General features: G+C 41.5%; 1 protein-coding gene across 2 annotated transcripts in view; it reads right to left on the reverse strand.

The window, feature by feature from the left end:
* Window positions 1-1,003: 1,003 nt before the first annotated feature.
* The window catches only part of STAC (SH3 and cysteine rich domain), a 115,324-nt gene continuing 88,673 nt past the window's right edge, over window positions 1,004-27,654 (reverse strand). For both annotated transcript variants that reach the window (XM_054595143.1, XM_054595142.1), the window contains 4 exons: window positions 26,390-26,478; window positions 11,899-11,950; window positions 11,657-11,794; window positions 1,004-1,123 (listed from right to left, as the gene is read on the reverse strand). In XM_054595143.1, coding sequence (XP_054451118.1) covers window positions 1,025-1,123; window positions 11,657-11,794; window positions 11,899-11,950; window positions 26,390-26,478 — 378 coding nt within the window. In that variant the 3' untranslated portion in view covers window positions 1,004-1,024. The remainder of the gene's footprint in view (window positions 1,124-11,656; window positions 11,795-11,898; window positions 11,951-26,389; window positions 26,479-27,654) is intronic.

Consider the following 27,654-nt stretch of genomic DNA (forward strand, 5'->3'; position numbering starts at 1 on the left):
CTGCTAGGGTATAACATACTGTCCTAAAGAAGAATGGGTTCCAATTTGGCTACTTTTCTCCTAAGATGCTGTTGGATCTTCTCCATGCTTCTGGTCCCTTTAAAGGGTGGGATCAGCCTCTGAGAGGGAGCCTTATGAAATGGCATGATGGGAAAATGTTCCCGCAACACAGAAGATGTAAGATGAAAGTGAAGCTCCTCACAGAGGCTTTTTGCTACATTCTCTTCCCCAGCTCCATCTCCTTGGGAAAAGGACCTCGTTACTGAAAGGGCTGTATAATCTTCAATGCATAAGGGGCCTTTACCCTACTTTATCCCCACTCTGCTCTTTGTATCTATGCCTCCTGTCCTGCTCTGCTACTGGTTGTCACTAAAGCAGCTGAGGGGACTGCATGTCAGCCGTCTTTGGGCAATCAGGTCTTTGAAGTTGGTGCCACATTGACTGAGCTCTCACATGTAATGCACACACCCAGGACTTACTCAGAGGACAGAAGACACAGCACAGTCAGAAAGTAAGGGGGCCCGGGGAGCCCTGGAATGTTGGGGGCTAGGAAGTAGGACTTCCTGATGCTCTGCAGAGGGACTGCCTGGGGTCTCAGATGTGATGATGCTCATTGATCGGTACTGAGGACAAAGGTCTGGAACCAGAATCACACTTGGCTACGTGGATCTAGCCTCGCACTGCAGGCTGGAGTGCATTCCAGCGGGTAAACTCAGACCACAGAGACAGGGAGGGAGTTGGGTCCTAGGGACAGCTGTGGTTGCTGCCCTGCTATTTTAACCAGGTAGGGTCCTCTGCTTTGCCAGTGACTCTCTCAGCCTCACCGCCACCTTGGGCAGCTTGGGTTTGCTGTGTGATGGACCCTCTGTCTTGTGGCTGTCATTCCGCAGTCTCAGATCCTTGAGTCTTGTCTCACTGTTTCCCGAGTGACCGGGTCAGTGTGACAGCTCCTTGGGATTGACACAGTGTGAGATGAGGCATCACAGCAGAGCTCGCCTACTGCAACAGGACGAGGGGCCAGCACTCAGACATTTTCTAGGACATCCAGGGGGACTAGGCCTCTCTTCTTTCCACTGAGGACTCTGATAAAGCCATCTTGTTCCTCTTCAGAAGTCAGGCAGATCTGAATGCCAAGGGGATAAAAAAAACCAAGTGTCAGCAAGAAAAAAGCTAGAATCTGCAGCTTGAATCACTGCTGATTGAGGTCAGTGGGGCATCAAATTAGAAAACGGAGAACGGTGTCAGGGTGGGAAGTTGTGGCTCTGGGAGAAAAAGTTTGACAAAAAATTGGGCAGAGCCCTGGGTTTAGAGCTAGGTTCGAGCATTGAGTGTTTTCTGAGCAACTTGATGAATGGGGATCAAGAACAGCTTGAGAACCTGCTGTTTCAGGAAGCAGTGGCAGAGATGGAAATGTTTCCTTTCATTTAGAGGTAGAATGGCAAGCCCAACTCAGGTGATTGATCTTAAGGAGAAGAGGGTGGGAGCGGAGGGAGAACCAGAGGAAGTTCTTTGCGTTGAAGGGTCATGAATAGGGTGATGGATTTGTTTCAGTTTGCCCAGGACTTTCTCCATTTTAGAACTGGAAGTCCCACGTTGTAGAAAATTCCTTGGTTTTAGACTAACTGGATGGTTTATTTTTCTGGGAAATATTTAACTCATCACGCCAAGCCAGAGATACCTCAATTGTCTAAGGACACTTAATTCCCTGCTTTCTACATTCATTCATTCATTCATTCATTCATTCAGTTAGTCACCATGTTTTTATTGGGTACCTACTATGCTAGATTCCATTCCAGAAGCTGGGAAACTAATGAGAACAGATTCCTGTTCTCACATTGATTATTGAGCAGGAATGGGGAAAAAAAGGCATTTCATCGAGTAATTTAATGTGTGCTGAGTGCAAGGGTCATGCTTGTTTTACTCACTGATGGTCCAGTGAACAACAGTTAGTAAACCGACTGACAATATAAACATTTAATATTTTAAATAATCAATATTTTTTGGATGACCTGACGAATAAAGGAAAATGCGCCGAAGTGAAAATACATGGCAGTCTGATCTAGCCTAGCAGGTAACTTTGTGGCTCTTTGGAATGACTAGCTAGAACAGTGGAACTAGAGATGGAGGTGGTGAATGATGTGAGATAAAGCAAGGAAGGCTGCCAGGACCAAGAATGTGGGGACATTCAAGCCCTGCTGAGTCCCTTAGCTGACCTTCTGACCTATCTCATTGACTGGAAGGGGCTCACAAGCCAACCACTAAAATAATCACCAGGAAGGAGAATAGGATCAATTCCATCAATTCAGTTAGAATTTACCTGAGTTATGGAAAGTACAGATGGATAAGAGAACAAAACTCAAGGCTCTGCAGTATAGGAAAAGGGCAAAAATGAACATTGGCGTCAATCAGTTGCTGGGTATTGAAGGATTTTAAGTGGAGGAAGGAGAGGGTCAGATCTACTTAAAGCAAATCTTTTCCCCCTCCTCTCCTCTTTTCTCTTCTTTTCTTTCCTCTCTTCTTTTGTTACCTACTATCATCCTTCCCTCTCTTCTTATTCCTTCTCGCTGTTCTTTTCTGTCTCCCTCTCTCTCTGTTTACCACCAAAAGGCTTCCAAAGGTTGAACCAACTCCCTTCCCACTGCTGACCAGTCCTGACCTGTCCACCCAGCTCACTGACCATGGTGTGGACCTGACTTTGACACATTGTGTGTGTAGCAGTGGTGAGCTGGGCATTTCATACTGAGGTGGGTGCTGCATATCCAGAGCAGAGGCACCTTGTGGGTTCAGCATATCCTCTCCATCCAGCCCAGTACTTACCTAACTATCAAGCCCAGCTCCAGCCAGCCTCCGAGCATCACTCAGAGACTTTGCATTCTTAATATGACACATATACAATTTATGGTTTTCTATCCTAAAGAGTTACCCTATTTCTTCCCAATGTCATGCCCAAAGTCTAGACTCTTTGCTGGGTTGCAAGTTCAGCTTGGTAGTTAAACTTTAAAATAGCATTCAATCTTTGGTCTCTTAGTCTATAATATTGTTGTTACTACTACTACTACTACTACTACTACTACTACTACTACTACTACTAAAACTTTAACACCACTAATCCATGTTTCTGCTCCAGTTTCTGCATTTGTAGTTCTCCCACCCTCCTGCTCTCACTTCCCTAGTTTTTAAAGACTATGGGAGTGGACTAGATTTTTCACACTCTGTCTCTACTTGGTATCTGCTTGCTGACCCACTCCCTGGCCCTCGGCTTCTTCTCTTAGGCTGCCCCAAATTCTGCTGCCTGATGGGCAAATGCCCCTGTTGGCTTGGTCCCATTTAGTCCTACCTGGCTAAAGTTCCAATAACCTCCTTTTGGGAGCACACATACTAACACCATCTAAGGTGGCCCCCTGCGTGACCTCCATACTTATTAATGTTCAAGTGTGCTGCCACTGACATTAGATGAGCAAGCATTTTATTTAAAAATATATATTTTTTGGCCTAACACTCATGGACTGAATCTTCCCCTCAAAATATCTGTGAAAAAATACAGGGTTGGAGGTGGATGGAGAGGAACTGTCATAACACTAAATGCCAAAAATGATGGCCATTTTAGAAGCTGAATGGAATTTCTTTTTCTTTTTTTTAATGGAATTTCTATAAGACCTTTGGTGCTGAACTCAGTTGACGACTGAAGCAAATTGTGCAGCTGTATCAAGGATAAATCTACCAGCCTGAAAGAGATCTTCTCCTCTAACATCTGTCCCAGGCTTAGAGATGCATCAGCTGCCCAGAGCTGAAAATTGGGCAGCCATTTCTCTATTACTATGGGCTCTGTTTTCTGATGTAGCTAAAATATACTTTGTCCTTCCCACATGACCCTCCTCCCAATCACTGCCCCTCTGTCTACGTTTATTAGAATTTGTGGTCTTTCTAGAAAAAGAAGTGACAGGAAGTAGAAAAAATTAGAGGTGGCAGAAGTGTCTCCTGGGAGTCGAGGTCCCAACAAGTAAGACACGGTGGGTGGGAATGGGGACAGAAAGACTGGGAGTATCACAAAAAGTAGAAAGTAGTTTTTCATGTAATTCAAAAGTTTAGAATGTTGGGGGGCAAAAAAAGCAATGGTGAAAGAAGCAAATCCTAACTCAACCCAGCAGACCAACATTGGATAAATGCCTCGTAGGTCCCAGAGGTTAGTATGAGTCACACATAATTATCTGCTGCTCCGACTGAGTAGACCCGAATACACCTGAGTGGACCCTGAGCTGGACCCACCCTGATCCACTCATCTTTTCAGTGGGGAAACCTCAGTTTTTTTTCCCCCCTCCAGCATTCTAAATTCCTAGAGTACATGAAAAACTACTTTTGAGGTTGACTCAATTTGAGTTTTGTAATTTGAGATGTGCATTAATTTGCTATTGTCATTGTAACAAATTACCACAAACTTAGTGGCTTTAAACAACACAATTGATTATATCAGCTTTGTAGGTCTGACGTTTGGTGGCCTTGGCTACTTTGCTCTGGGTGTCGCAAGGACAAAATCAAGGAGTCAATGGGGCCCCATTCTTTTCTTTCCTTTCTGTCTCTTTAGAAGAGAATCCAAATCCAGGCTCATCCAGGTTGTTGCCAAATTCAGTTCCTTGTGGATGTAGGACTGAGGTGACTGTTTCCTTGCTGGCTGTCAGCCAGGGGTCATTCTCTACTTCAAATGCCACCTGAATTTCCTGACTTGTGGCTCCTCCTCACATCTTCAAATCCAGCAAGGGTAGGTTGAGTCCTTCCCAGGCTTAATCTCTGATCTCATCTGTCTTTTGCTGTCTTCTCTGAGTCTCTCTGACTCCAGCCAGATACATGTCACTTCTGTTAAGGGCATAAATCATTTGATTTGGCCAACCAAAACAATCTAAGATATCTCCCATCATGGGGTCCATAATCTTAATATATCTACAAAGTACCCTTTGTGTTAGTTTCCTACAGCTGCTGTAAAAAATTGCCACAAATTTGGTGGCTTGAGATAACACAGATTCATTTTCTTGCAGTTCTGGAAATCAGAAGTCCTAAATTCAAGCTGTCAAACAGGGCTGCATTTCTTCTGGAGGCTGTAAGAAAGAATCTATCTCCTTGCCTTCAGCTTTTAGAGGCCTGTATTCCTTGGCTCCTGGCTCCTTCCTCCATCTCCAAGGCTAGCAGCAAAACTTCTTCAAACTTCTCTCTCCGAGCTCTGTTTCTATCATCACACCTACTTATCTGACTCTGACCCTCCTGTGTTCCTCTTATAAGGATTCCTGTGATTACACTGGGCTCCCCTGGATAATCTAGGATAATCTCCCATTTCAAGGTGCTAAAGTTAACCACTTCTGCAGAGTCTTTGCTGTGTTAAGGTAACATATTCAAAGTTTTTGGGATTAAGACGTGGGGCAGTTTTCTGCTTACCACAAGATAAAGGAATCAAGGCCGTTGCTATAAAACTTTCAAAGATGCTGCAGAAAATATGTGCATATGTCTGAAAGAATATATTCTTTCATTCAATACTTTCAGATATATTGTAGGTTGAAGGAAGACTTGGCCTTTATGTTTTAAGGAGAGAATCTCTTCAGGTTAAGAGTGATGTAATGAGATGTGAAGAGACCAGGCTGCAGAGGAAAGGGGGGCTAATTGAGAAGAAAACACTACAAGGAAATGATCACTAAATTAAAATCCATATGAGAAGCAATGAAAGCCTGAATTGAAACTTCAGAAAATTAAAATGAAGAGGGTATCTTGAAATGTTCTCTTAGGAAGAAGTGGAGAGCAATAAAGTAGAAAGCAATACAAAGATTACCACTCTAAGGAAAATATGATAAAACGGAGAGGGTTCAGTTGAAGAATTACTTAGTTTTTGAAGGGTGAAACATTAAGATTAAAAGCCAAATGATAAGTGGGAAAATGCTGGCCACAGGTGGTAGACCAGTTGTAAATATTATTAAAAGATAGAAAACTTTTTCAATACTATAAGGAAATACACAAAGTACTCACATAGATTATTATATAAAAGAAATATAATGCCTAATACATACATGATAAGATTTCAGTATCTCTAACCATGCTGGCAATGCAGATTAACATGAAATATTATTCATTTACCAAATGACATTTAAACGATGCGGTGGCCTGAAAGCTCTCATAAACAGTTGATGTGGGAATAAATCAGCCCAACCTTTTTAGAGGCAATTTTGTAGTATATATCAAGAATTGTAAAATTCTTTTACATGTTTTCCTATAAATTCTAAAGGATAGCCTAAGGAAGCAATCAGAGTTATGGAAAAAGATTTAGGTTTAAAAATAGTCATTGCAGTTATCAATAATAGCTAAACAAATAAAAACTCTGAATATCCAGCAATAGAGAAATGCTTAAATACATTCTTGCACTTCTAGATCAGGGGTTGGCAAACTTTTTCTGTAAAAGACCAAATAGTAAATATTTTAGGCTTTCAGGCTGTATTGTCTCTGTGGCAATAACACAGCTCAGCCATTGTAGTGTGAAAACAGCTACAGATTGTATGTATGAATGAGTCTGTGTTCTACATTCTAATAAACTTTGTTCTAATAAATGTTATTTAAAAATCAGGCCAAGTTTGACCCATGGGTCATAGTTTTGTCAGCCTCTGAATTGTATGACATGTTTGTTATACAGCTGTTAAAAACTGTGTTTTCCTAAACACTTAGTGACTATATTAAAAAATAAATTGGGAAACTAAATAGACTATGATATCAAAATATGAATTCGAAGAAATGTTTGGTAGGAAATATACCAAAGTGTTTACGTTAATAATTGGTTGAAGGTTGAATTACCTGTGATCTTTATTTTCTTCCTTATCCTTTTTTTGGGGGGGAGGGGTCTTTTCCAGATTTTCTCCACAATAAATGCAGTTTAGTTTTATAATATAAAGTAATTTTTTTCTTTAAAACTTTATAGAATACCAAGAATCAATGAATATAGTTCTATAGGGATGACAGAACTATGGAATGAACTAACAATACTTTTATGGAGTCTAAAGTTGATTTAATAAGGATATTTTGATAATTTCAGAAATAAAGAAAACATACTCATATCAATGCAGATTCTAGTTGTGTTCAGAACAAAAGGGTAACTTAATTGCATTTGGGAACAAGGGCTCTACAAAAAAAATAATATAATAACCCAGAGGCAGAAATGTGATTTAATTAGAGATGCATTGGATTTATTTTCAGAATCAAATTTCTTCCCTTTCCCTGCTAATGACCATTTGTCGTTCTATATTTTTACAGTATCAATGTCATACTGGCTATTTTCTGATGCTTAGTAGGTAATTTTAGGTGGCATTGGCCACTGCAGATGAATTCCCCATTTAGGCTGAACTCTGAATATGATGGTGGTGAGGGAAATAACCTTGCCAAGTCCCCATTGCGGCCAGACACTGTGCTGGGGCTTTATACAGGGGATAACGTTTAACCCTCAACTCCAAGTCAGGAGGGAGATGCTACTGTACTGAGTTTACTGATGAGAATGTTGATATTCCAAGGTGACTTAGTCAAAACCACATAGGATGTGGATCCATTTCCATGTGACGCTAGAACCTGTGTTCTAGTTACCACATTATATTCCTCTCAGCTAACAAGCATTGGAAATTTTATACCTAAAATAATTCAGAATACTAAAGTGGAAGCAAATTAAATTTTTTTTCTCAGTAATAGATTTTTAAAATATAAATTTTCTTTCAAATGGCTGACACTGAAATCGGTTGCCACATTGACAAAGATGGAAAACAGGAAATCGGTGTAGCGGTTAAGAGGCCTCAGTAGCTTTTGTTGACTAATATGTAATTGCAACAAAAAATGCCTTCAGTTCTCACAGAACAACTGTAGGACTCAAAGTGAGGTAATGAGAATGCAGGTCCTTTTCAACCATTAACTTTGAACAACACCTGGGGAGGCTGCAAAAGAGACTGATTCTCTGCCTTTCACCTTGAGAGGTTCTGCTTCATCAGGCCTAGAGTGGAGGCAGGAACCTGCATGTTCAGCAAGCTCCTGGGTGATTCTGATTCAGGTGGTTCAAAGACCACACAGTTAAGAAACACCAGGTTGGACAAATAGCAGGGTTATGTCACTTTGCTAAACAATGATGGGCAGATATATGTGGTTCCAGTTCAGGCTGAAATCCTATGTTGTGCCTTAAACACATCCAAGTGAGGAGACATGACTGCTGGTTCAGCCATCAGAGTGGAGGATGCAGATGTGAGCCCACTCCCCCAAAATATTCTGAGATGGGGAGGGGTTGGGGGAGGGAGGATATGGCTGAGGAATCAGTACAAGTCACTGAGCAGATGTTCTGCTTCTGGAAATTGATAAACTTGAGCAAATTGTAATTTGTCTTCTGGTTTTACCAATTTGTATATTGACAACATGAAAGCAATGTTTAATCTCAAGTGGGGAAGCATAAGATTATGCTGAGAAAAAATCAAACATGCTAGCAAAATGATTTAATAACACTTTGCCAACCAAGATGACCATCCTTCCTGCATTAATTTTATTCAAAAGACCTTCCAAAATTTTGGAACAGGAAGGATACAGCTGGGTAAACTTGGAGAAGTTTGAAGTGTTGGCATGGAGTCCAGCTGGGGAATGAATGTGCTTGTGTGGTTTGTGGGGTGTGTGTGGCAATGAGGGTCTCAGGCTGAGGAGGACGGTTCCATTGCCCAGAATCAAGAATGACTCAGTAGGGTGTTTGAATGAGCAAGAATTTGTTTTCAAGGGGCTCCCTAGTCCCAGGACACTTGCCTTTATGACACTTGCCTTCCCTGGGAATGAAACTAAGTAAATGGTGCCCTTACTGTTCAGTTTGTTCCACATTACCGAGGGCATATGACTCAGTGGAAGGCATTGACGTGGAGCTTGAAGACTATGTTTAAGTTCCAGCCTGGCCACTTACCAGGTTTTTGTGCCCTTGAGCAAGACTGGTGACCTCTATGAGCCCTTGTTTCTTCATTTATAAAACATAAATAGTGAATAATTACTCTGTAAAATTCACAGTGCATGTGTGAACCAGACACTGGAGACAAAAGGTTCTTTCTTAGGAAACAGACCCCAAAACAGGTTATCATAACCCAGAAAGGAATAGCCATGAGAGTTTTCCATATGCTTTATGGGTGGCAGGGTGGTTAATGCAATCGGCCAGGGGTAGGGGAGATGGGGAGTTGCCCAGGGATGCTGTTGTAAAGGGGAATCTCTCAGTTGCCTCTGTTCTTATAGGCAGTCGATGACTTCTGCTATTTGTAGGGAGCACATGGGCAAGCAATGTGTTAGGTAGACACCAGTTTGAGAGAATATGAGCAACTTTGGGCAGAAAATGAAGGAGCAGGAGGTCTTAAGTGAGGTGCATTTTATGCTGGCACATTGATGGCTTTAGATCTCTTTAAACATATATTATTTTCACAAGGGACCAGGTAAAGGAGAGGTTGTATAATTTACAAAATGCAGTCTGCCTCAAAGTGGGCATACCTTGTAAGCAATTTTTATAAATGGGAAGAATGCCAATTTCAAGTAAAACCAGGGTAAAACCATGGAGTCTTGTAACCCGATTTCCTAAGGACATTAGATATCTTAATCAAAAATCACTAGATGGGGGTACTTGCATTTCTATAAGCAATAGCTACTGCAATTAGATGCAGTAGCGGTTGGACATGGTGGTGTGTTGTGTGAGTGTGTGTAGCTGTGGGTGTGCATGTGTGTGTGCATGTGCAAGATTTGAGGCCCAGAAAAATCACGGCAACCCTGTGTATTTTACACCGTATTAGATCCAAGTCATAAGATCAAGTATTTTTAATGTTGCTTCTTTTAAATTTTTATTTTTAAAAAAATTACACAATGATCCCTGGCTGGTGTGGCTCAGTGGATTGAGTGCCAGCCTGCAAACCGAGAGGTTGCTGGTTTGACTCTCAGTCAGGGCATGTGCCTGGGTTGCGGGCCAGTTTTCCATTTGGGGGCAAGCAAGAGGTGACAGATCCATGGATCTCTCACACACTGATGTTTCTCTCCCTGTCTCTCCCTCTCTCCCCCTCTCTCTAAAAATAAATAAATAAAATATTAAAAAAGTACACCGTGAAAGTAATTTAAATGGAAATAAAAGAGTCTTTAACAAACTTTTCTATTTTTTCTCTTTTCCCTTATGTTTGTATAATTTTCACTACCAATGTGTCATTAATACTTATCACTTCACTGTTTATCAAACCATCATTTAAGATGGTGACACAATGTTCAAAGATTTCTATCCTCTCTCCTAGGTTTGTCCTCACTCCGCGAAGGGAGGATGTCTGATTGGAAATGGCCCAGGGGTTTATCATCATCTGTTCGGGCTTCTCCTTTTTAGCGTCCCCCCTCCCCCTGGCCCCAGCCCTCTCCGGGAGGTCATCAGGCCGTCTTATCTCCTGTGCCAGTTTTATCACATGTCTTCCTGATCCATTGTTTTTCTACAGGCCATCTGGTGCTGTAGGATCCTGAGATTCAGACAGGCCTGCGTGGCAGTGCTGAGGCTGAGGTGAGGAGGACCTTCAGGCCCCCAGGCCCCATCTGGTCCATTATGTTTCCAATAATAAAAACACGGCATCAGACCCCATTTTCACCTCTCCCTTTGTGTTAACCTTGGCAGAGTGGTGAGCGGGACCTCGGCCTGGATTCCAATGAGACTTTATTCAAAGAGGAAATAAATTTCTAATGTCTACTTTTCAAAAGGATTCCCAAATATATCAAGAGCAAACTTGGAGGTCTGAGCATATTGTTTTAGCCTATAGTGAGGAGACAGACATGGCATGAGGGTAGTTGCAGTCAGAGAAGAAGGGGCAGGAGGAAAACCTGTCTCCACTGGACGAAGAGCTAAGGTCTGTGTGCGCGTGCATGCGTGTGTTTGTGTGTGTGTGTCTTGTCTCTTTGTCTCTGCCAACATTCCAGGAGTGAGATGAGGGAGCATGAAACAAGGAGGATGAAGACATACAGGTACAGGGGATTCACGCCTCACTTCTCAGGAAATTGATGTCACCATAGTGAATGCCACATTCAATATGGTGCTGGAGCAAGATGGCACCAGATGCCCCTGGATTAGATGTGACATCAATTATGTAGGGCATGGGTCTGGGATAGTCCTTGGTTGGGGAGTGTCATGGTTTCCAGTGAGCAGGCAGAAGCTTGGAATCTGAACAGGGAGATGTAAGAGGAGTCTTTGTGATTGAAAGCAAATGCAATGGACTATGGAACACAGCAGCAGCAGGCAACAACAAAATATTCCCAAGAGACCAAGAAAAATGAACCACACATTAGTGGAGACCAGCACGGAGCCCAGACTGGAGCATCTGCCCACATCAGAGACCAGTGACGCTCAGAGAAAAGCATGGGGACCAGATGTCCTCACCTTGCTACTATGACATCATGGACATTCCGTCTTGTGGACAGATACCACCAAGTGAGTTTCCTAACATTTTGGTCTTGCATGTTTAGATCCTACTACACTAATATTACTGGGGGTAAATATATCCTTTCTCAAAGTGAATACTTGGAATGTGAACCCACTCATTCAGATTTATAGATACTGCTATGTTTGTTAAATGACTTACTCTATTTTGGTCAAACTTGATATGTGTTTGTGTGCTTTACTCACCTGATTCTCTTTCAGTGTTATCTGCCCCTGTTCCTTACACCCAATGAAGGTTCTAACACATCTAAAAATCTTCTCATTTTGTTGTACTCTCTGAACAAAGTTGGCTGGAAAGAAGCCAATCCTGTCTTGAATTTTCCCCTGAAAGGTAAAAGAAGTCATGCACCCACAATTCATTGTAATTATAGAATTCATTGCAACTATAGTAATCAAATGATTGTTTTTAGAGAAAGAGAAATCCTTACTTTCCACCAGTCTTCATTGGAGTCTTCTAGAAGAGTAATCATGTCTCCTGGTCTAAAATGAAGATTGAACAAGTTGAGTGAGGAAGCAGAGGGGGATAAAACAAAAAAAAAAATTGACACTTAAAAGCTGGAAGTAACAGTTATTCATTTATACAAAGAGTCCTAAAATAAATAGAAAGAAAATAAACATGACTTTTACCAGTTCTTCCCACTCATGAAAATAGTTTTGTTAGTGAAAGCAAGTGTGGTATCTATGCTGTATTAAAAAATAATCCTTAGCTTTATTTTTATACATAGATGCTCATATTTATATTATAAAAAACTCCAAAATTTGGACGTTGGTAAGTTTCAAGGATAGGTTGCCCTTCATATCCTGCCCTACAATCCTCCTCTCTCTGCCCAGCGGTGGCCACTGTCAGTGGCTTCCTGTGTTTCCTTCATACACTTATGTTTATATGTAGATATGTTTATGTATTTTGATTTTTCTTTAGTTTACTATTGGCATCAAAAATTAGTTGTTATCTTTATCATTACCTATATTTTCTCAGTACCTTCTTAAGACCTATTATACTTTGCTTAGCTCTACTTTCCTGGCCTGCCACCTTTTATGTTGGTATAATGTGGAATTTTGTTCTAGACTTGGGTGTGTGTGTGTGTATGTGTGTGTGTGTGTGTGTGTGTGTGTGTGTGTGTGTGTTACATCATTCATCAAGAATTACTTGAGTTTAACTGAAGACTTACATGTTTTTGTTGACGTGCTGGTGATCTGCCACTTCTTGTTTGATTTTCACATCCACATGTGTGTTTGAGTGTGTGGATGTGTGTTTTAATTCCTTCTCTAAATTGTAATTTCTGCCTCATTTTATTGGGCAGAGCAAGTCATGAAGCCAGTATAGACTTAAGGGATGGGATAATAGGCACCACCTCTGTGGTAAGAAGAATTGCAAAGTCACAGGGCAAAGGGCATGAATACAGGTTGGGGTGAAGAATTTGAGTCAATAATGCAATCAAACCATTAGAGACAGCTCATGCCCTTCAGTGAATTCGCTGTGAGTTCAGTGTCTCTTTGTGCTCTTACATCTAAAGTTGTTTTTTCCTGAGCAGTCTTTGGTCTCTGGTCATCTTCATTGCTCTTGACTCAATTCTACTTCCTAGGCAGCCAGAAACATCCCAAGGTTTTTGGGTCTCTGATAATATTACTCCTTGCTTTCTAGTACTGTTATGGATGTATTCTTGAAAAGACATATATTTTCTGACACTTTAAGGGATTGTAGAAAGAGGGGAAGTAGATTTGTGTGCTCATTTTGCTCTTCTGATTCAATCTCCTCTGCTGTCATTTTCAATTCTCAGTTAATATCTATCCTCGTAGGGGATTCCAAATATAACAGGCTTGTTGCACCTGAAACATTAAACACAACTGGCATTTTGGTATTTCAACAGTCGCAGTTTCGTGCTGATGCCACAGAAAGCAAGGTGGCTGAAAATTACTCTTCTCCCAGGTGAGGGATTTAATTAAGCAGCAAGGATGAAAGGCGATATAGAAAAATCTTTCTAGCTCTAGCAGATTTTATTTAACCTAATAGCCTAAGAAACCATGTGTTAGTACCAACTACAAAGACTTTTCTGGTGGTTTGGTAGAAACTATAAGTAGAAAATAAAGAAAATAAAACTGGAGATTGGGGGAGACACCTTTTCCTGAGGGTGCAAGAGGATGCTGCCTCACTCCAACCTCTATTTTTCTAGTCTAGGTAGGGACTCACTCTTTACTGTGCCCAGGGGTAGACTGTCCCTGTGTGCATGACCCCTGTTAACTAAGTCAGACGTTAGGATAAGGCACTCCCTGCAATACAAGCTATGACTTTACGAGACATACCAGACATAACTTCTGACATTGTGATGGGGATTCTGCCTTTTCCTAAAAATAGAGCTCCACCAGAATCAGAAGACTTGCTTGGTGAGTGAGGAGAGTTACATTTATCCACCTATTCTTTGTGTGTGTGTGTGTGTGTGTGTGTGTGTGTGTGTCTGTGTGTGTGTGTGTTTATCCTCACCTGAGGACGTGCTTATTGATTTTAGAGAGAGAGAAAGGGAGGAAGAGAGGGAGAGAAACATCGATGTGAGAGAGAAACATTGATTGGTTGTTTCTCGTATGCACCCCAACTAGGGACAGAACCCGCAACTTAGGTATGTGCTCTGTCCAGCAATTGAGCCTTCAACCTTTTGGTTTGTTGGACAATGCCCAACCAACTAAATCATCCTGGCCAGGGCTATTCTTTCTTTCTTTCTTTTTTAAATTCACTCACTCCTTTAAAAAATATTCTAGAATGCCAACTCTGAAAGGTCCAGTTTAGTAGACCCTGGCTATACTCTGGTGAATAGAATCCCTACTGGAGCTAATGTTCTAACAAGAAGATGGATAATAAGCAAATATACAGTAAAACACTTAATAAATATATAAAAAATAGGTAATGTTTATGTATAATTGGAAATTATCTTAAGGGCTATGAAGGAAATCAACAGGATGCAGCCATAAAGAACAAGAGTGGGCTCCTGATATTAGTCCATGCTCTAGCCATCCAGTGGAGACAGCTAATGCCTCTTTTTCACCGTAGGGAGGGTCTTGCTCTAGGGTAGCCCTTGCATCCAAGACAGCAGCTCTCTAACATCTGGGCCAGTTGTGGGAATTGTGCTGCCCCAAATACCCCTGCCTGGCATCACCCATCTGTCTCAGCATGCTCCTTGCTGAGCCTGAATAAGAATCCTTTTCAGCACTGGGCTCCATGTGGTAGATCTGAGTAGGCATGCAAGATAAAACCACTCTGTGTAATACAATATTTTAAATTTATTTTTTAAAATGTGTCTTGACCCAGTTTTGAAACTCTGGGTAGAGACTGGAGAGTTTCTTTTAAGAAGCTGATTAAATCAACATCCCAACCACCTCCCTTGGGCTCTCAAACTCCAGCTACTATCTATGCACCACCCCCAGCCCTAATTGCCCAGGGTGGGGGTGAGGCAGGTACCAGACAACTAGGGACAGCCCTTATGCCTTTGAGCCTGTGAAATTATTCAAATCAGCAAACTCATAGAGAGCCTGGCGAACTTAGCTAACCCCATCTGCTGGCCATACCTAAGCTGTCCCGACAGGTCCACCTTGTTATTTACCTGACTCTCAAGTGTGGCCCTGGTGGCCGCCCTTTACTCCCAGCTGGGAGTTCTCAAAGCAGTTCTCACCTTAGTTCTCTTCTTCTTCCTGTGGTGTTGGGGTATTCTGTCCTGCCATAAAAGAACTAAATCCAAACATTCTGCCCACTTGCTCTCCATACGGAGACCCTTGCTGTTGATCCCAGAAAAGAGGAGGTTTCGTGCCTAAAATTCTCTTTGCCCTGGTCAGTCCTAGGATGGACACAGTGCAAGACTGTCTGCCTCCAATTGTTTCATGCTTCTGTGGTGGACCAGGCCCTAGTCCATGGAACAATTCTTCCTTATTTCGGGTTATCATACTCCAAGCATGTTCGAAGAAAATCTAGCTCTGGTTTAAGAGCCATTCTCTTTCTTTCAGGTGACTTGGTGTTCCTAATCTATTCTTATGGGTAGATTTTATAATTTAACTTTGTCTTTATTTACAAAATCTTGGAGACAAACTTGTCAGGTCACCAAATACTTAAAGAGGTTATTTTTGCTTAATTTAATCAGAACATCCTAAATTTAGGTACAAACTCTGCTTGCACTGTAAGCCAGAATTGTGTGTGTGTGTGTGTGTGTGTGTGTGTGTGTGTGTGTGTGTATAGCATGATACAAAGTATAACAAAATTCATAAACAATGAAAACACCAGTTTCCTACTTGGTGCAGATAGATCAGCGCACCATAGCTGGCCTCTTCTCTTTGCGTTTGCTCAGGAAAATTTGTCTTAGGCCCAGAGGAAGAGTTTCAAGTTGGTTATATCATAATTTGTGGGAAGTCTTAAAATGATGAGGGAACTGTGAACTGTCAACAAGAGTAGGTATATGATAACAAAATTTAACTATAGCATTATGGTTTAATGGCAAAAGGGACAGAGTCTCTTTGAGAGTGTATCTCTGTGTTCACATGTCTTTGCATGTGAGCGTGACGGTTGCTTATCTGGGTTCATTCTCGCAGTCCTTGTGGAGCCCAGCCAGCTAGAGGGAACTCTTCTGCAAGGTGTTAGGAAGATGGTTTGGTCCTCTATGGGCGGGAGCCCCCGGAGGGTGGAGTGTAGGTTGTTCCGGGGCCCTCCTGTTCAGCCTCTATCCACCCCCCAGGTTGAGCTCACATTCCTGGGAGTGGAGCCGCTGACGCCCCTGCGTTGAGGTCGCTGCTTTGGAGAAACACCATCTCCGCTGCCTGGGACAACCTAAGCCCTCACACGGGCCTCCTTTGGAAGCACGTGGACCGGGCAGGCTGCTCTGAGCCTTCTCTGCTCTCAGAATGTTTTGGATATACTGAATATTTTGGGAATACAAAGGACATTTGTCAGCCTTTATCCTGCCATCTTGGCCTATTGAGCTGGAGGAAATTATATGACAAGTATTTCTTGAATGCTTGTGACAGGTTAGATTTTGGACATGCACTAAGTGTACAGAGATGAAAAGATTTTTCTAAGCATCAGTTTTTTTTAATCTTTAAGGCGAAGATAATAATAATAATAATACCCATCTCATCAATATTTTTTAAAGACTAAGTGAGGTAATACTTGCGAAGCACATTTAGGTAAGCCCACAGTAGATGGTGGCTATTATTTTTGAGATATAGCCATTGCCCTTAAGATGTTGGTAAGCTTAAAGGGGAAAGAGCTGTGAACTGGTAATTTACAGGAAGTGTGATCGCTGAATAAGAATTAAGCTGGGCACACAAATGTGAAATTGACTCCATACAAAGAGCAAACATATATGCCCTTTTAAGACTCAGCTACCTCCTTTATATTTGTATAATTACACATTATGAACAAAAAAAATCGATGACAAATATATTTACTTTGCAAAGTTGCTGGGTGGATTAAATGAGAAGGTATATATGACTGAAATACAGTAAGGATTTACAAATTCTAATTTCGTCATAAATTTTCACTTGGAAATTAGAAGACCTAATGGTTATTACTTTTTAATAGAGTGTCCTGTTAGGTGTTTGGCAAAGGCAGTTGGTTAATGAAATAGCCTTTGAACTCTTGTCTTAAGTGGCTTCAGACACTAAAGGTTGGTGTAATTCAGAGCTTTAGAAAAGTTTTTTCCTGTCCTTCCATGCCCCATACCTCCTGCCCCTCCACTTCAGGTAGTGACCACAAAGGTATGGCAGGGCCTGGAGGCTGGAGCTCGTATTCTGCCACCCAGGGGCTGACCGCAATAAAGAGGCTGAAGATTTTAAGGAGGACATCCAAGTTGCCTGGAGGGGACAGCCATGTTCACTGAGTGAAGTGGAAATGACATGTATTTTCACATGAGAAAGAAGGTTCAGAGAGACTTTGCCACTAATAGGCAGGGTTTGAATCCATTACTAACACCGCTCCATCCGGCTGCCTCTTGTACCACCCACGCCTGGTGAGAAGTCATCACAACCACCCATTTTACTCCACAAGTACTTTGAGATAGCGTTAATATTTTCTCACCCTTTCCCATTCATTATGCAAAAAGAATTCCAAATGAAGCTTACAGCAACCATAGTCACTCAGCCTAAACAGATGTCCAGAAAAAACCAGCCTAAGGGGAAGAGAAAAAAAGGAGCCTGCCAAACTGCTCCATTAATCTTAGATCTACAACTTAATTTTTCCTAAGACCCATTTCTCAATGTCTGTAATCCTGGTCCAGAGCCTTTTACAGTCTCAGAATGCAGGTAGGTAACAAGGAACTCCGGAACGAAGCCATTTGATTTTGTGTTAAGTCTGGTATCCATAAGACTGCCTGCACTTTCCCAAGTTCAGAGACCAGCTCAGGGAAAAGGTATTTGGCTAAAGGGCCCGTTGGATGGGAGTTGGCGAATGTTCCTGAACTGTCATGGATCACGCTCTCCAGAACCTAATTGAAAGAGGCATTTGAGTGAGACGGAGGCTGCTAAACACATTAGTGACATTTGGGAAGATCTGGGTTTCTTGACACAGTGCAGCATCAGAACATAATATGCATCAGAGACTTGCCTCAAATAGCCTTAATTGCATTTTGATGTCCTGGTGACTGTGAAGATTATTTTTAAATCAAATTGGTGCATTATAATTACATTTAGTTTTAATTAACTTGATGCATTTGCCAAGCAGTAATGTACTTAGAGAATGGAAACGAGACACCATGGGAGTTTTATTCTCTTATTCTGTCTCAAGGGCTTTCCTCTTCTTATGTTAGGGCAGGTGTTCAAAGCCTTACAGAGCGAAGGACATCATCACATAAGTCACAGGCCCAAAATCCAAAGAAGACCAGTGTACTGAGCCTCAGGCCTGAGAATCAGGAAACCTGCCTTCTGGTTTTGGGTCTGCCACTGGCCCACTATTTGAGAAGCCACAGTTGTTCTCAAATCTGGAAGATAATCAGAATGTAGGGAAATATTCAACACACATATTTCCCAATGGGATTTGACTCTCTAGGCTTGGGTGGAGCCCAGGAATCTCTATTTTAATATTCTCCAGGAGTTTCTTTGGCTTGTTAACAAGCGCGGGCTATCCTAACCATAGTTTCCTCCACAGTACTACTTGCTTGGATAACACAGCAGATTTGCTAAAAGAACACAAAAGGATGTCAGGGGAAATTGTGAAAGACTCTGAAATGAGCAAAAAAATGATTACTGATCTGGATATCTAGGCCACTTTTCCTGGAGATCCCCCCTTTAAATGTCTTTGAGCTATTAATTTTCATATCCTCAAGTTGTAGACAACTGATGACAATGCAAATGATCCTTGTCCATAGAAATGCAAGTGAATTGTATCTGGCAGAATGTGGTCAATTATTACTCTGAATACTGGCTAGTTTTGCATGAATGTGTGAATTCACATCAACACTCCTAATTGCTTACATGTGTGTGATGCTTGAATTCTCCTTTGAACCTGATGACACACATTGCTTGTTCTCTCATTAATTAGCCTAATAAAAATCTTGACATGTGTTCATTTTATATTTGTATGAGAGTCATGATTTTATCTTAATTTTGAAAAGTTATTCTTGAAGAGGAATGACTTTTCATGAACACCTTCTATAGATCGCACACTTCTTGCTCTTACACATGAGCTTCACAATCCTTATAGATTTGTAAGAAGTGATGTAGGTGGCTGACATGGGATAAATTAATACACTGTCTGAATCTGCTGATTAAATGTAATTGTCAGCCTTATCAGAGAGGAAACCTACCACAGTCAACATAGGAAAGCTTGGGGTAAGAGAAAGATGAGTGGACTCGGAGTCTGTCTCCCTGGTTTCTACCTGTGAGCTCTGGGTCTTGGTTCTCCCACCTTATCCCCCAAAATGTAAAGAACCATAAATCATCTCATTTGAATATGAACTAAATAGCTAACCGTCCATTCACTAAGCTTTACTGAATTTTAAGGTAGTCTTTTCAGAATGAAGACTGGAATGAATGTAATTATCTAACTATGCCCTTGCTCCTGCAATGACCAGGCACCACCTCTTTTTGTAATGGAGTGTGCATTGCACCCTCCTCCCATTTGGGACCTCTTAAAGTAATTCTCTTGTTCTGCTATTTGACCTATTCTCCTCCTTTCATCCTTACCTTGTTGTAAAGAGAGAATGACTACTCATTAACCAAGATGTACAGGCCCCAAGACCCATTTCCTGAGGCCCTGGCGTGGCCATGATACCACCTCCTTGCAAAACCTTCCTTGACTTGCCAAGGCTGCTGGGATGCTGCCCCCTTGAGGTGCTGTGGCAGCATTCTGGACTGCCTTCCCCCAACAAGACCTCACCCTGAAGTGTACCTTCTTGTCTACACTTCTGACCCCCCGCCTCCACACCCCCAGCCCTGTGTCCACATGAGCTTTTTGAGGACAGGGCCTGTGAATGGTTCCCCCAGCAGAGAGAAGGTGCTCACTCACCACGTGATGAGTGGTGGACAGATGAAACGAACCCTGGAAACAGCCATGCAAAGATTAAAATCAGTTTTAACTCAATCAAATTGTGCTTTGAAAAAAAATCAGAATGAGATGAATTCAGGCCATCCCATCTCCAGAGTTTCTTAATGAATATTAGCTAATGAGACAAATAGTTGCCTGGTTTCATTCAGACCTACCCATGGAAAAATCTGAGTCTCCCTGCTTCCAAGAAAGAGCCCAGTGATTCAGGAATCTAAATCCTTATTTGAGGTTACAAAAGAAGACAGGTATTTCTTTGAAGCCCCCCAAATTTAGGTGTCTGACACACATTGAAATGGCAATTAATTTGTGTCTTAGAATTTAATAATATTGAAAAAGCAGTTCCTGCTTTCACTCTCTTTGCTCATAAACTCCCCCCCTTTTTTGTTTTTCCCCCTTATGAAACATGGCCATTATCACATAAATCTGTTTCAGGAGAACTAATAAAAATGAAAATGACTTAGATGTGGGAAGCCAAAGTGGATTCTTTGGAATAGGTATTATATGGTCACTAAAATGCGCTTTTAAACTGTTAAGTCTTTTATTTACTCTGGATCCTTTATTTCAGAGTTCTGAAGATGTTTAAGGGTTTGTGTTTACTTGGAGTTATTTACATCTGCTGGTTACTCATGTGGTAGTATCAACTTGGCAAAGCCAAAAAAGGAATTCTTATTGAATTTTAAAAGGTGTGTTGTTCTGAATAATAATAGCTCTAAGACTCTGCAAACTTCTGAAACCAAAAGTGGTGAGGATAACAAGACTGGTTATATTGTATATGTAGAAGACAGGATTCACTTTCTTTAAAGTTAAGCATGTATTATCACGCTTATGCTAATGATATATGTGTATGAGTGTGTGCAAATGAATGTATATTTGAGTTTGCATGAGTGTGTGAATGTGTGCACATGGACATGTGTGACAGTGTTCATGCAGATCTGACTGTGTGTGAGAATATGTGTGCATATTGTGCATATGTAAATATGTCATATACAGATACTCATCCACTTGGTCAAGAGGATGTTTTGACACACAGCCAATGTGACTGAATGAGGCAGTCTGTCAATATCAGTTACAATGGGGTTTCTCCAGGTTGTATTTCAAGTAGCATTTTAAAGAACTTTGCTCACAAATTAAGCTGGCATCCCATAAAGTATGATTTTCTGAGTTCTTTAAAAAAACTTGACAATAAGGGTTATCAGTGGAAATTATCTAAGACCTTTCATTACAGAAGGTTATCTGAATGAGCTCATTCCACTCAGAGGAACTCAGGTGGGTCTTTGGTGCTATGAGACCACCAATCATCAGCAATGAACTGGAGATCTCACATGCAAGGACATCATATCTCTCACATCAGTAATATAATGCCATACCCGTGGCATGTCATATCAGCAACTGAAAAACCTACTCAGAAGACGAGGGGCAGGATATCACAGCCTCCTTGTTGCTGGGCCAATTAGGGAAAGTCTCATCTGATGTGTTCAATGGCCAGACAGAGTTGTTGACTGTGTTTTTAAAAATTTTGTATTATATATCCTTAGGGTTGTGTTCATGAGCTTATTTAGAAGACTAGGAAATGAAAACATATTGTGGAAAGATGCAAATTTTGAACAGAAGGTATCAAAATATATTAGGTACCTTGCTTTGTACTGGGAATGAAATCCTAGCTTTTATTTTCAATAGCACATTAAATACTCAGTGGCCCTAGGGAGGGGAGAACAGTGTGCTCAGATTGATGCAGCTAATGAGGATCAGAGCGGATGGTAGATGAGGTCTATGTGACTCCTAGGTATTGTTCTTTGCTGTGCTCTCGCCTGTTCTCTCCTACTCTCTGCCCATGATGGTGGGAAGACAGAGCATCGTTAGAGTATGTATGTGAACTCCAGGGATTTGGCAAGAGAATGGTAGATGAATTTAGGAAGTTCATGCTACACTGCAACTGCAGCAAACAGACTGTGTGAAGCCTGTCTTTAGACAGCATTTAGAGACTAATGAGGGGACCAGAGCATTTCTAAGAGGAGTGCTTGCTGCCCTAACAATAAGGGGACAAAACCTGGCTTCTCTTCCCCGTGAATGCTCAGTAAAGGCTTAGCAGGGCTTCTTCCAAATGGTCTTTTATCCTTTGTTCCTTGTGAATATGACTATGGTCCCGTTTGGTCTTGCTTTCTATAGTTTCTCCTTGACAAAGAGTATTCATCATGGGGTCAAGGCTCATCTCTTCCAGGAAATAGGTTCTGGCTGACCCCTCTGAGCTTGGTTTGCTTCCTCCTTCATATTTTCCATTATATTATCACATACTTGATGTACCCACTAATTGTACACGCCAGGTACAAATTAGTTCATTTAATTTCCACCATACTCATTCATTTATTCTTCAAATATTTACTAAGCATCTACTATATTTTAAGGACTGTACTATGCTACAGGGATAGGAAGGACAGCAATTATAGATGTGTTCTCTTTGAGGGACACATCTCCCTCAAAGAGAACACATACATATACAAAGAGAACATATACAAGGGAGATAGAGGTTAACCAAACAGTACCAGAAATATATAAACCCAAGTTGAGGTAAGTGGTTCAAAGGAAAGAAATATGGTATCATGAAAATATAGAAAAGAGGAAACTCACCCAGATTGGGGGTATCAGAAAAGGCTGCACTAAGAAAGCAAAAGTTGAGCTGAGATCTAATGGGTGCATGATAGTCAACTGGAATAGTGTATGTGTGCATGTCTGTGTGTGTGTGGTATGATGGTGGTAGAGGGTGGATAGGAGGATGGGAGAGGGAGGAGCAGACTGCAGGGTCCCTTGGAAGGTGGCAGCATGGTCCTTCTGGAGAAGGAAAAAAGGCCACAGTGGATGGAGCAGAGAGGTGAGGGGTATACAAAGCAGAGGTGTCACCAGAGACTGTCCCCTGTGGAGGACCCTGTAGATATCCTGGTTTTTATGCAAGGGAAATAGAGGACACTGGATAGCAAAGATGTATGTGTCATGAGCAGACCTGAGGCAGGCATAACGATGACCTTCTTTTACAAGTGAAGAAGCAAAGGCTCAGATGGCTTGTGTAACTTCTCTGGGCTTCAGGGGGGTCACACAGCTAGTGAGTGGCTTAATTGGGACTTAAACCCATGCCAAGTACATCCCCACACTCTTTATTCTTAAACACTCAGGAAATGTTGAGATATTCATTCTCATTCTCTCCTGTCTTTGGTCTGAAAAGAAAGCATCTACTTTTGGAGTATGAATAGAACTGATTAGAATTAACATTATATTAAGCTCCCACTCTGTACCAGATATTGTTGTCTTATTTAATCACAGCCACCCTGTAAGGGCAGCCTTGAATCCCTGTTTTCCAGATGAGAAAACAGAGTTTGAGAAAGTTAGGTAAAATGATCTATTGTGAGAGTAGCTGGGATTTGAACCCATCCTATCTGACTCCAAATTTAGACAGTCTCCATCGAGTGCTCGACACTGTCCCCTTTGGTCCTCTCCTCTCCTCCCAAAATGGATGGGAAGGAAGGATGGGAGCCAAGCTTAGAAACCCAGAGACTGTGTAGCTCCTGCTCCACCAATGCAGGAGAGGGATGATGGTGGGGATGGCGGTAGTAGATTTTAGGAAAGAGAACCAGTAGAATTTGAATAATAAATACATTTTGCGCACAAGAAAAAGGGATATCTCTGGTGGCCAGCTTGCAGTTGGGGCAGATGGTGACACCATTCACCCTAAGGAGCGGGAGTGTGGGAGGGAGGGGGGTGCTGCTATGTGCTATCCATTCCTAGGATAGGCAGGTCTGGATGCGCAACTGGAAGTCGGAAGAGAGATCTGGGCTGTTTGCTGGCTGTTGGCAGAAAAAGCTTCCCTTATTATTGAGCAGATATATAACAAATGCCTGTTGAAGTGAAGATTCATCTGCCCTGGTCTGTGATGGTTGGCTTTGACAGCTGGGCCTACTTTGCCTCCAAGCTCACACTCTGAACATTCCCTGGACTCTCACCTCTTTTGTTCTCTTGCCTGAGGACAATACCCAGCATGCTTCCCTCCGTCAGAACGCAGGTGGATAAGAGTGGTATTTTGTGAAAAGGAATTTCTTCCTCTACTTTAAGGAGAAAATGATAATTCACTAAGCCCCAGTTCATTCATGGAATTATACCAACTCCCCAAGCATCACCTTACACATTCTAAATCAAGCAGCTGGCTTTTAAAATGGGAACCTAGAATCTCTAGGCAAAAGAAAAAAAAATGTAAGTATGATTTATCACTCCAATCTTGCAGCCTGTGTAATGCAGACATTTCGCTCCAGGGAATGAACTGTATGCCTCGAAGCAGACTGTAAACGGTGGATTTGTGAGCAGACCATTTGACTTTTAATGGCCTGCAGCCGACTAAAATAAGCACAAAATGTTATGACCGCCACCAGGCAGCTAGGCATCACTCCTCAGTAACATTCTATATATATTAGGAATATTTTTTTATCTGAGGACTTCAGATAATTTTCTAATATAAAATGGTAGAATGTGCACAATAGGAAGTTGGTAAATTTTAAATTTCGGATACCTAATGACAGTCTCAAGAAGAACAAAATACACTGTATTTATTCAAAGTAGACACAAATCATCCTTGTCCTCATCAGCAAAAAGGCCGCTGTGGACTGTCGGCTGAGGGGCTGGCACTGCCCCAGTGATGAATCCTAGGCAGGCTCTAACCTTCAGGGCTGGGTCTACCTCTGATAGAATAGGGCTTCCCTTGATAAATGTCATCTCCTTCTCCTGCACCAACGCCGGACAGTTCAGGTAGTGTTTACAACTCCATCCAGGGACTGCAGCATGGCACCTCGTACTCAGTGATGGAGAACACTCAGATGCACGAGAGCCTAGATGTCTGCAGAAATCTAGGGAGCCGGGATCCAGGCCCTGCGCTCTGCTCTGAAAAGGCTCAAGAACAGCTTGGAAGCAGACCACAGGAATACTGAAAGGAAGCTGACCTCTGTGTGAACCAGGAGGAGGTGCCAGGCTCAGCAGGGCACACACGCCTGCTATGGAGCTGCGCTGGATGCCGCACTCGGAGGGGCAGCAGAAGTGGACCCAGTGGCATATGGAGCCAGGGAAGCAGGGTCTGACTGGAGCCTTTTGGGCAGCACTTTGGGAAAAGTGGAAGAGGAGAGGCAGATTTCACTGAGGTGGGAAACTGTATTCAGGCAAGTGTGAGAGGGACTATGTCTGGGAAATGGTACAAGTCTGAGGACATGGAGTCAAGGGTGGAGAGACAGGTACCCCTGGGAGCCACTGGAAGGGGGTGACTGGTGGCTGTGACTTGGCCTGTGTGGCATTCACACTGGAGGAGTCCACCCCGAATTGGAGGCCATTTTACCAATGCTCTGACATTCCAGTAGTTTTCAGCGTTAATTTCTCTCTCCGTTCTCTTCAGACTTGGAAAGAACTAGTCTCCAAGGGCCCATTTGACTCGAGAAGCAGCCCTTACTATCCTGATCCAGGGCTGGAAAACAGCAACGCCTTCTCCCCAGATGACTTACTTTTTCGGGTCAGGAAGACAGGAGCGGGAGCAAATCCTTTTCTTGGAGAACACACCGTGTTATAAAAATTGTAGTAACTACCATTTACTGAGTGTTTATGATGACTAGGCACTGGGCTATACGCTCTATAGATGTTACTCATTTCATCCTCACAAATACCTTCAGGAGAAGAGGTCATGCTTATTCTTTTACACAGAAGGAAACCAGAGCAATGAAATATTTATAAATTGCTTACGGTCACACAATAAGGAGGATGTGAACACAGGATGGACTCCAGCTTAACTACCCCTGAAATGCAAGGACCCCAAACTGCGGTCAAAGGGAAGGTTCAGATTTCATAAGGGTCCCCATACCTTGCCTTACCATCCCCCAGGGTCAATTACCATAAGTGGGGTGGATTCTAAAACAAAAGCCTATCCCAGGGTGAGAGCCAGTGGAAGGGGGAAGTCTCCAGCAGGAGAAACAAATGGTTTCAATTTGATTCTTCAATCAATGTTAATTTGGGGATTACATACATTTTTTTTTTTGATTCCCTACGAGATGCCACAGGATGCCAAGGGCATCGGATGGTCAATTTTCATGAAAACCCCCATGAGCAGTTCTGTTGTCGGTGTGCTAAAACTGTGCTTCTGAAAGTGTGGTCCTGGATCAGTAGCATCAGACGACCTGCAGACCAGGTAGAAATACGACCTCTCAAGCCCAGCCCCAGACCTGCGGAATCGGAAACTGCAGGGAGTGGTCCAGCAGCCCTGCGTGCGCACTAAAGTTTGAGGATTGCCCTGAATTTCCCGGAGGTGACACAAATTGAACTACTTTTTTGCACAGAATTATTAGTTTTCTTTCTTTCAGTCTTGCTTTTTCTTTCCTTTAAAGCATTTTTACCTCATTTCCAAATCTTCATTCTCCTGTGGTACAAATTTGTACAAGGCAACATAGGTGTTCATCTGTAATGGGTCTTTGGAAAGAGGTTCCTGAAAGAGAAAATAAAAGAAAAATTAGAGAAGGAAGGAGGAAGAAAAGGAGAGAAGCAAGGAAAAAAAAATGGTGACGTTAATAAAATGTAATTAAGTACATGGCTCTTAAGTAATATCTAACCATCATTAAAGACTGTTTCAACCATTGGCTTATTTTATTTTTACTCTCTTAGCTGAGCCTGATTTTATTATAAACCATTTGAAAACAATTATGTGGGGGTCTTTGTCAGAAATACTACAATTTTCGTCCAATAATATTTTGTATTTAGTTGTTCATGAAAGCTTGGGCCCTGGAACTAGAGTATTCTCTCTGTAGAAAGAGGGACATGTGACTAGGAATAAACAACTTTCACTTCCTCAAGTTGACTTTTTAAAAAAAATTTTTATTTTTCAATTACAGTTGACATTCAATATTATATTAGTTTCAGATGTGCAGCATAGTGGTTAGACATTTATATAATTTATGAAGTGATCTGGAAAATTGACTTTTTTATCAGTTAGCCTAACATTTGGTATCTAAAATATCAAAGGGAACCAGGTATATTCATGTTGCTATTAGTTCACTCATGCTTTGAAAAAAAGCATATTTTGACATCAGACAGACTTAGTTCATATCATGGAATCATTATCTACTGGCTATGAAACCTTGCAATAAGGATAATAAAAACTGTTATTTTGATAGTTTCCTGCGTGCCAGGCAGCATGTTTCATGCATCAGCACATTGGACCCTCACAGCACGAGAAGTGAGGTAGACTTTCTTGTTATCCCCAATTTGTAGGCTACAAAGAGAACTGTAAGTGATACATAAATATGAACTACTATTAATAACCAATTAAATGTAAATTCTATATAAACGTTTATACTTTAAAATACATATAACAAGTTAAAAATTATATAATATATAACAATTGTATAATATACAAATATGTATATATTATGTAAAATGTAATAATATATAATTGTATACTACATTGAAATACATAATAATGTAATAAATATGTGCTATATATAAAACAAAAAGGACACACAACTGTATCATTTTTTTATTCTCTCTGCCATCCAAGCTCAAGTTTCTTTTATTTTATTCTATTGATTCTATTGATTTATCCTATTCTATGGATTCTGTTCCAATTGTATATAAATTAACATAAAAATATAAATACATACTTATA

Source organism: Pteronotus mesoamericanus, unplaced genomic scaffold, assembly GCF_021234165.1.
Source record: "Pteronotus mesoamericanus isolate MK-2021 breed Mesoamerican mustached bat unplaced genomic scaffold, CSHL_Meso_final scaffold_54, whole genome shotgun sequence".
In the NCBI taxonomy this organism is placed as follows: Eukaryota; Metazoa; Chordata; class Mammalia; order Chiroptera; family Mormoopidae; genus Pteronotus; species Pteronotus mesoamericanus.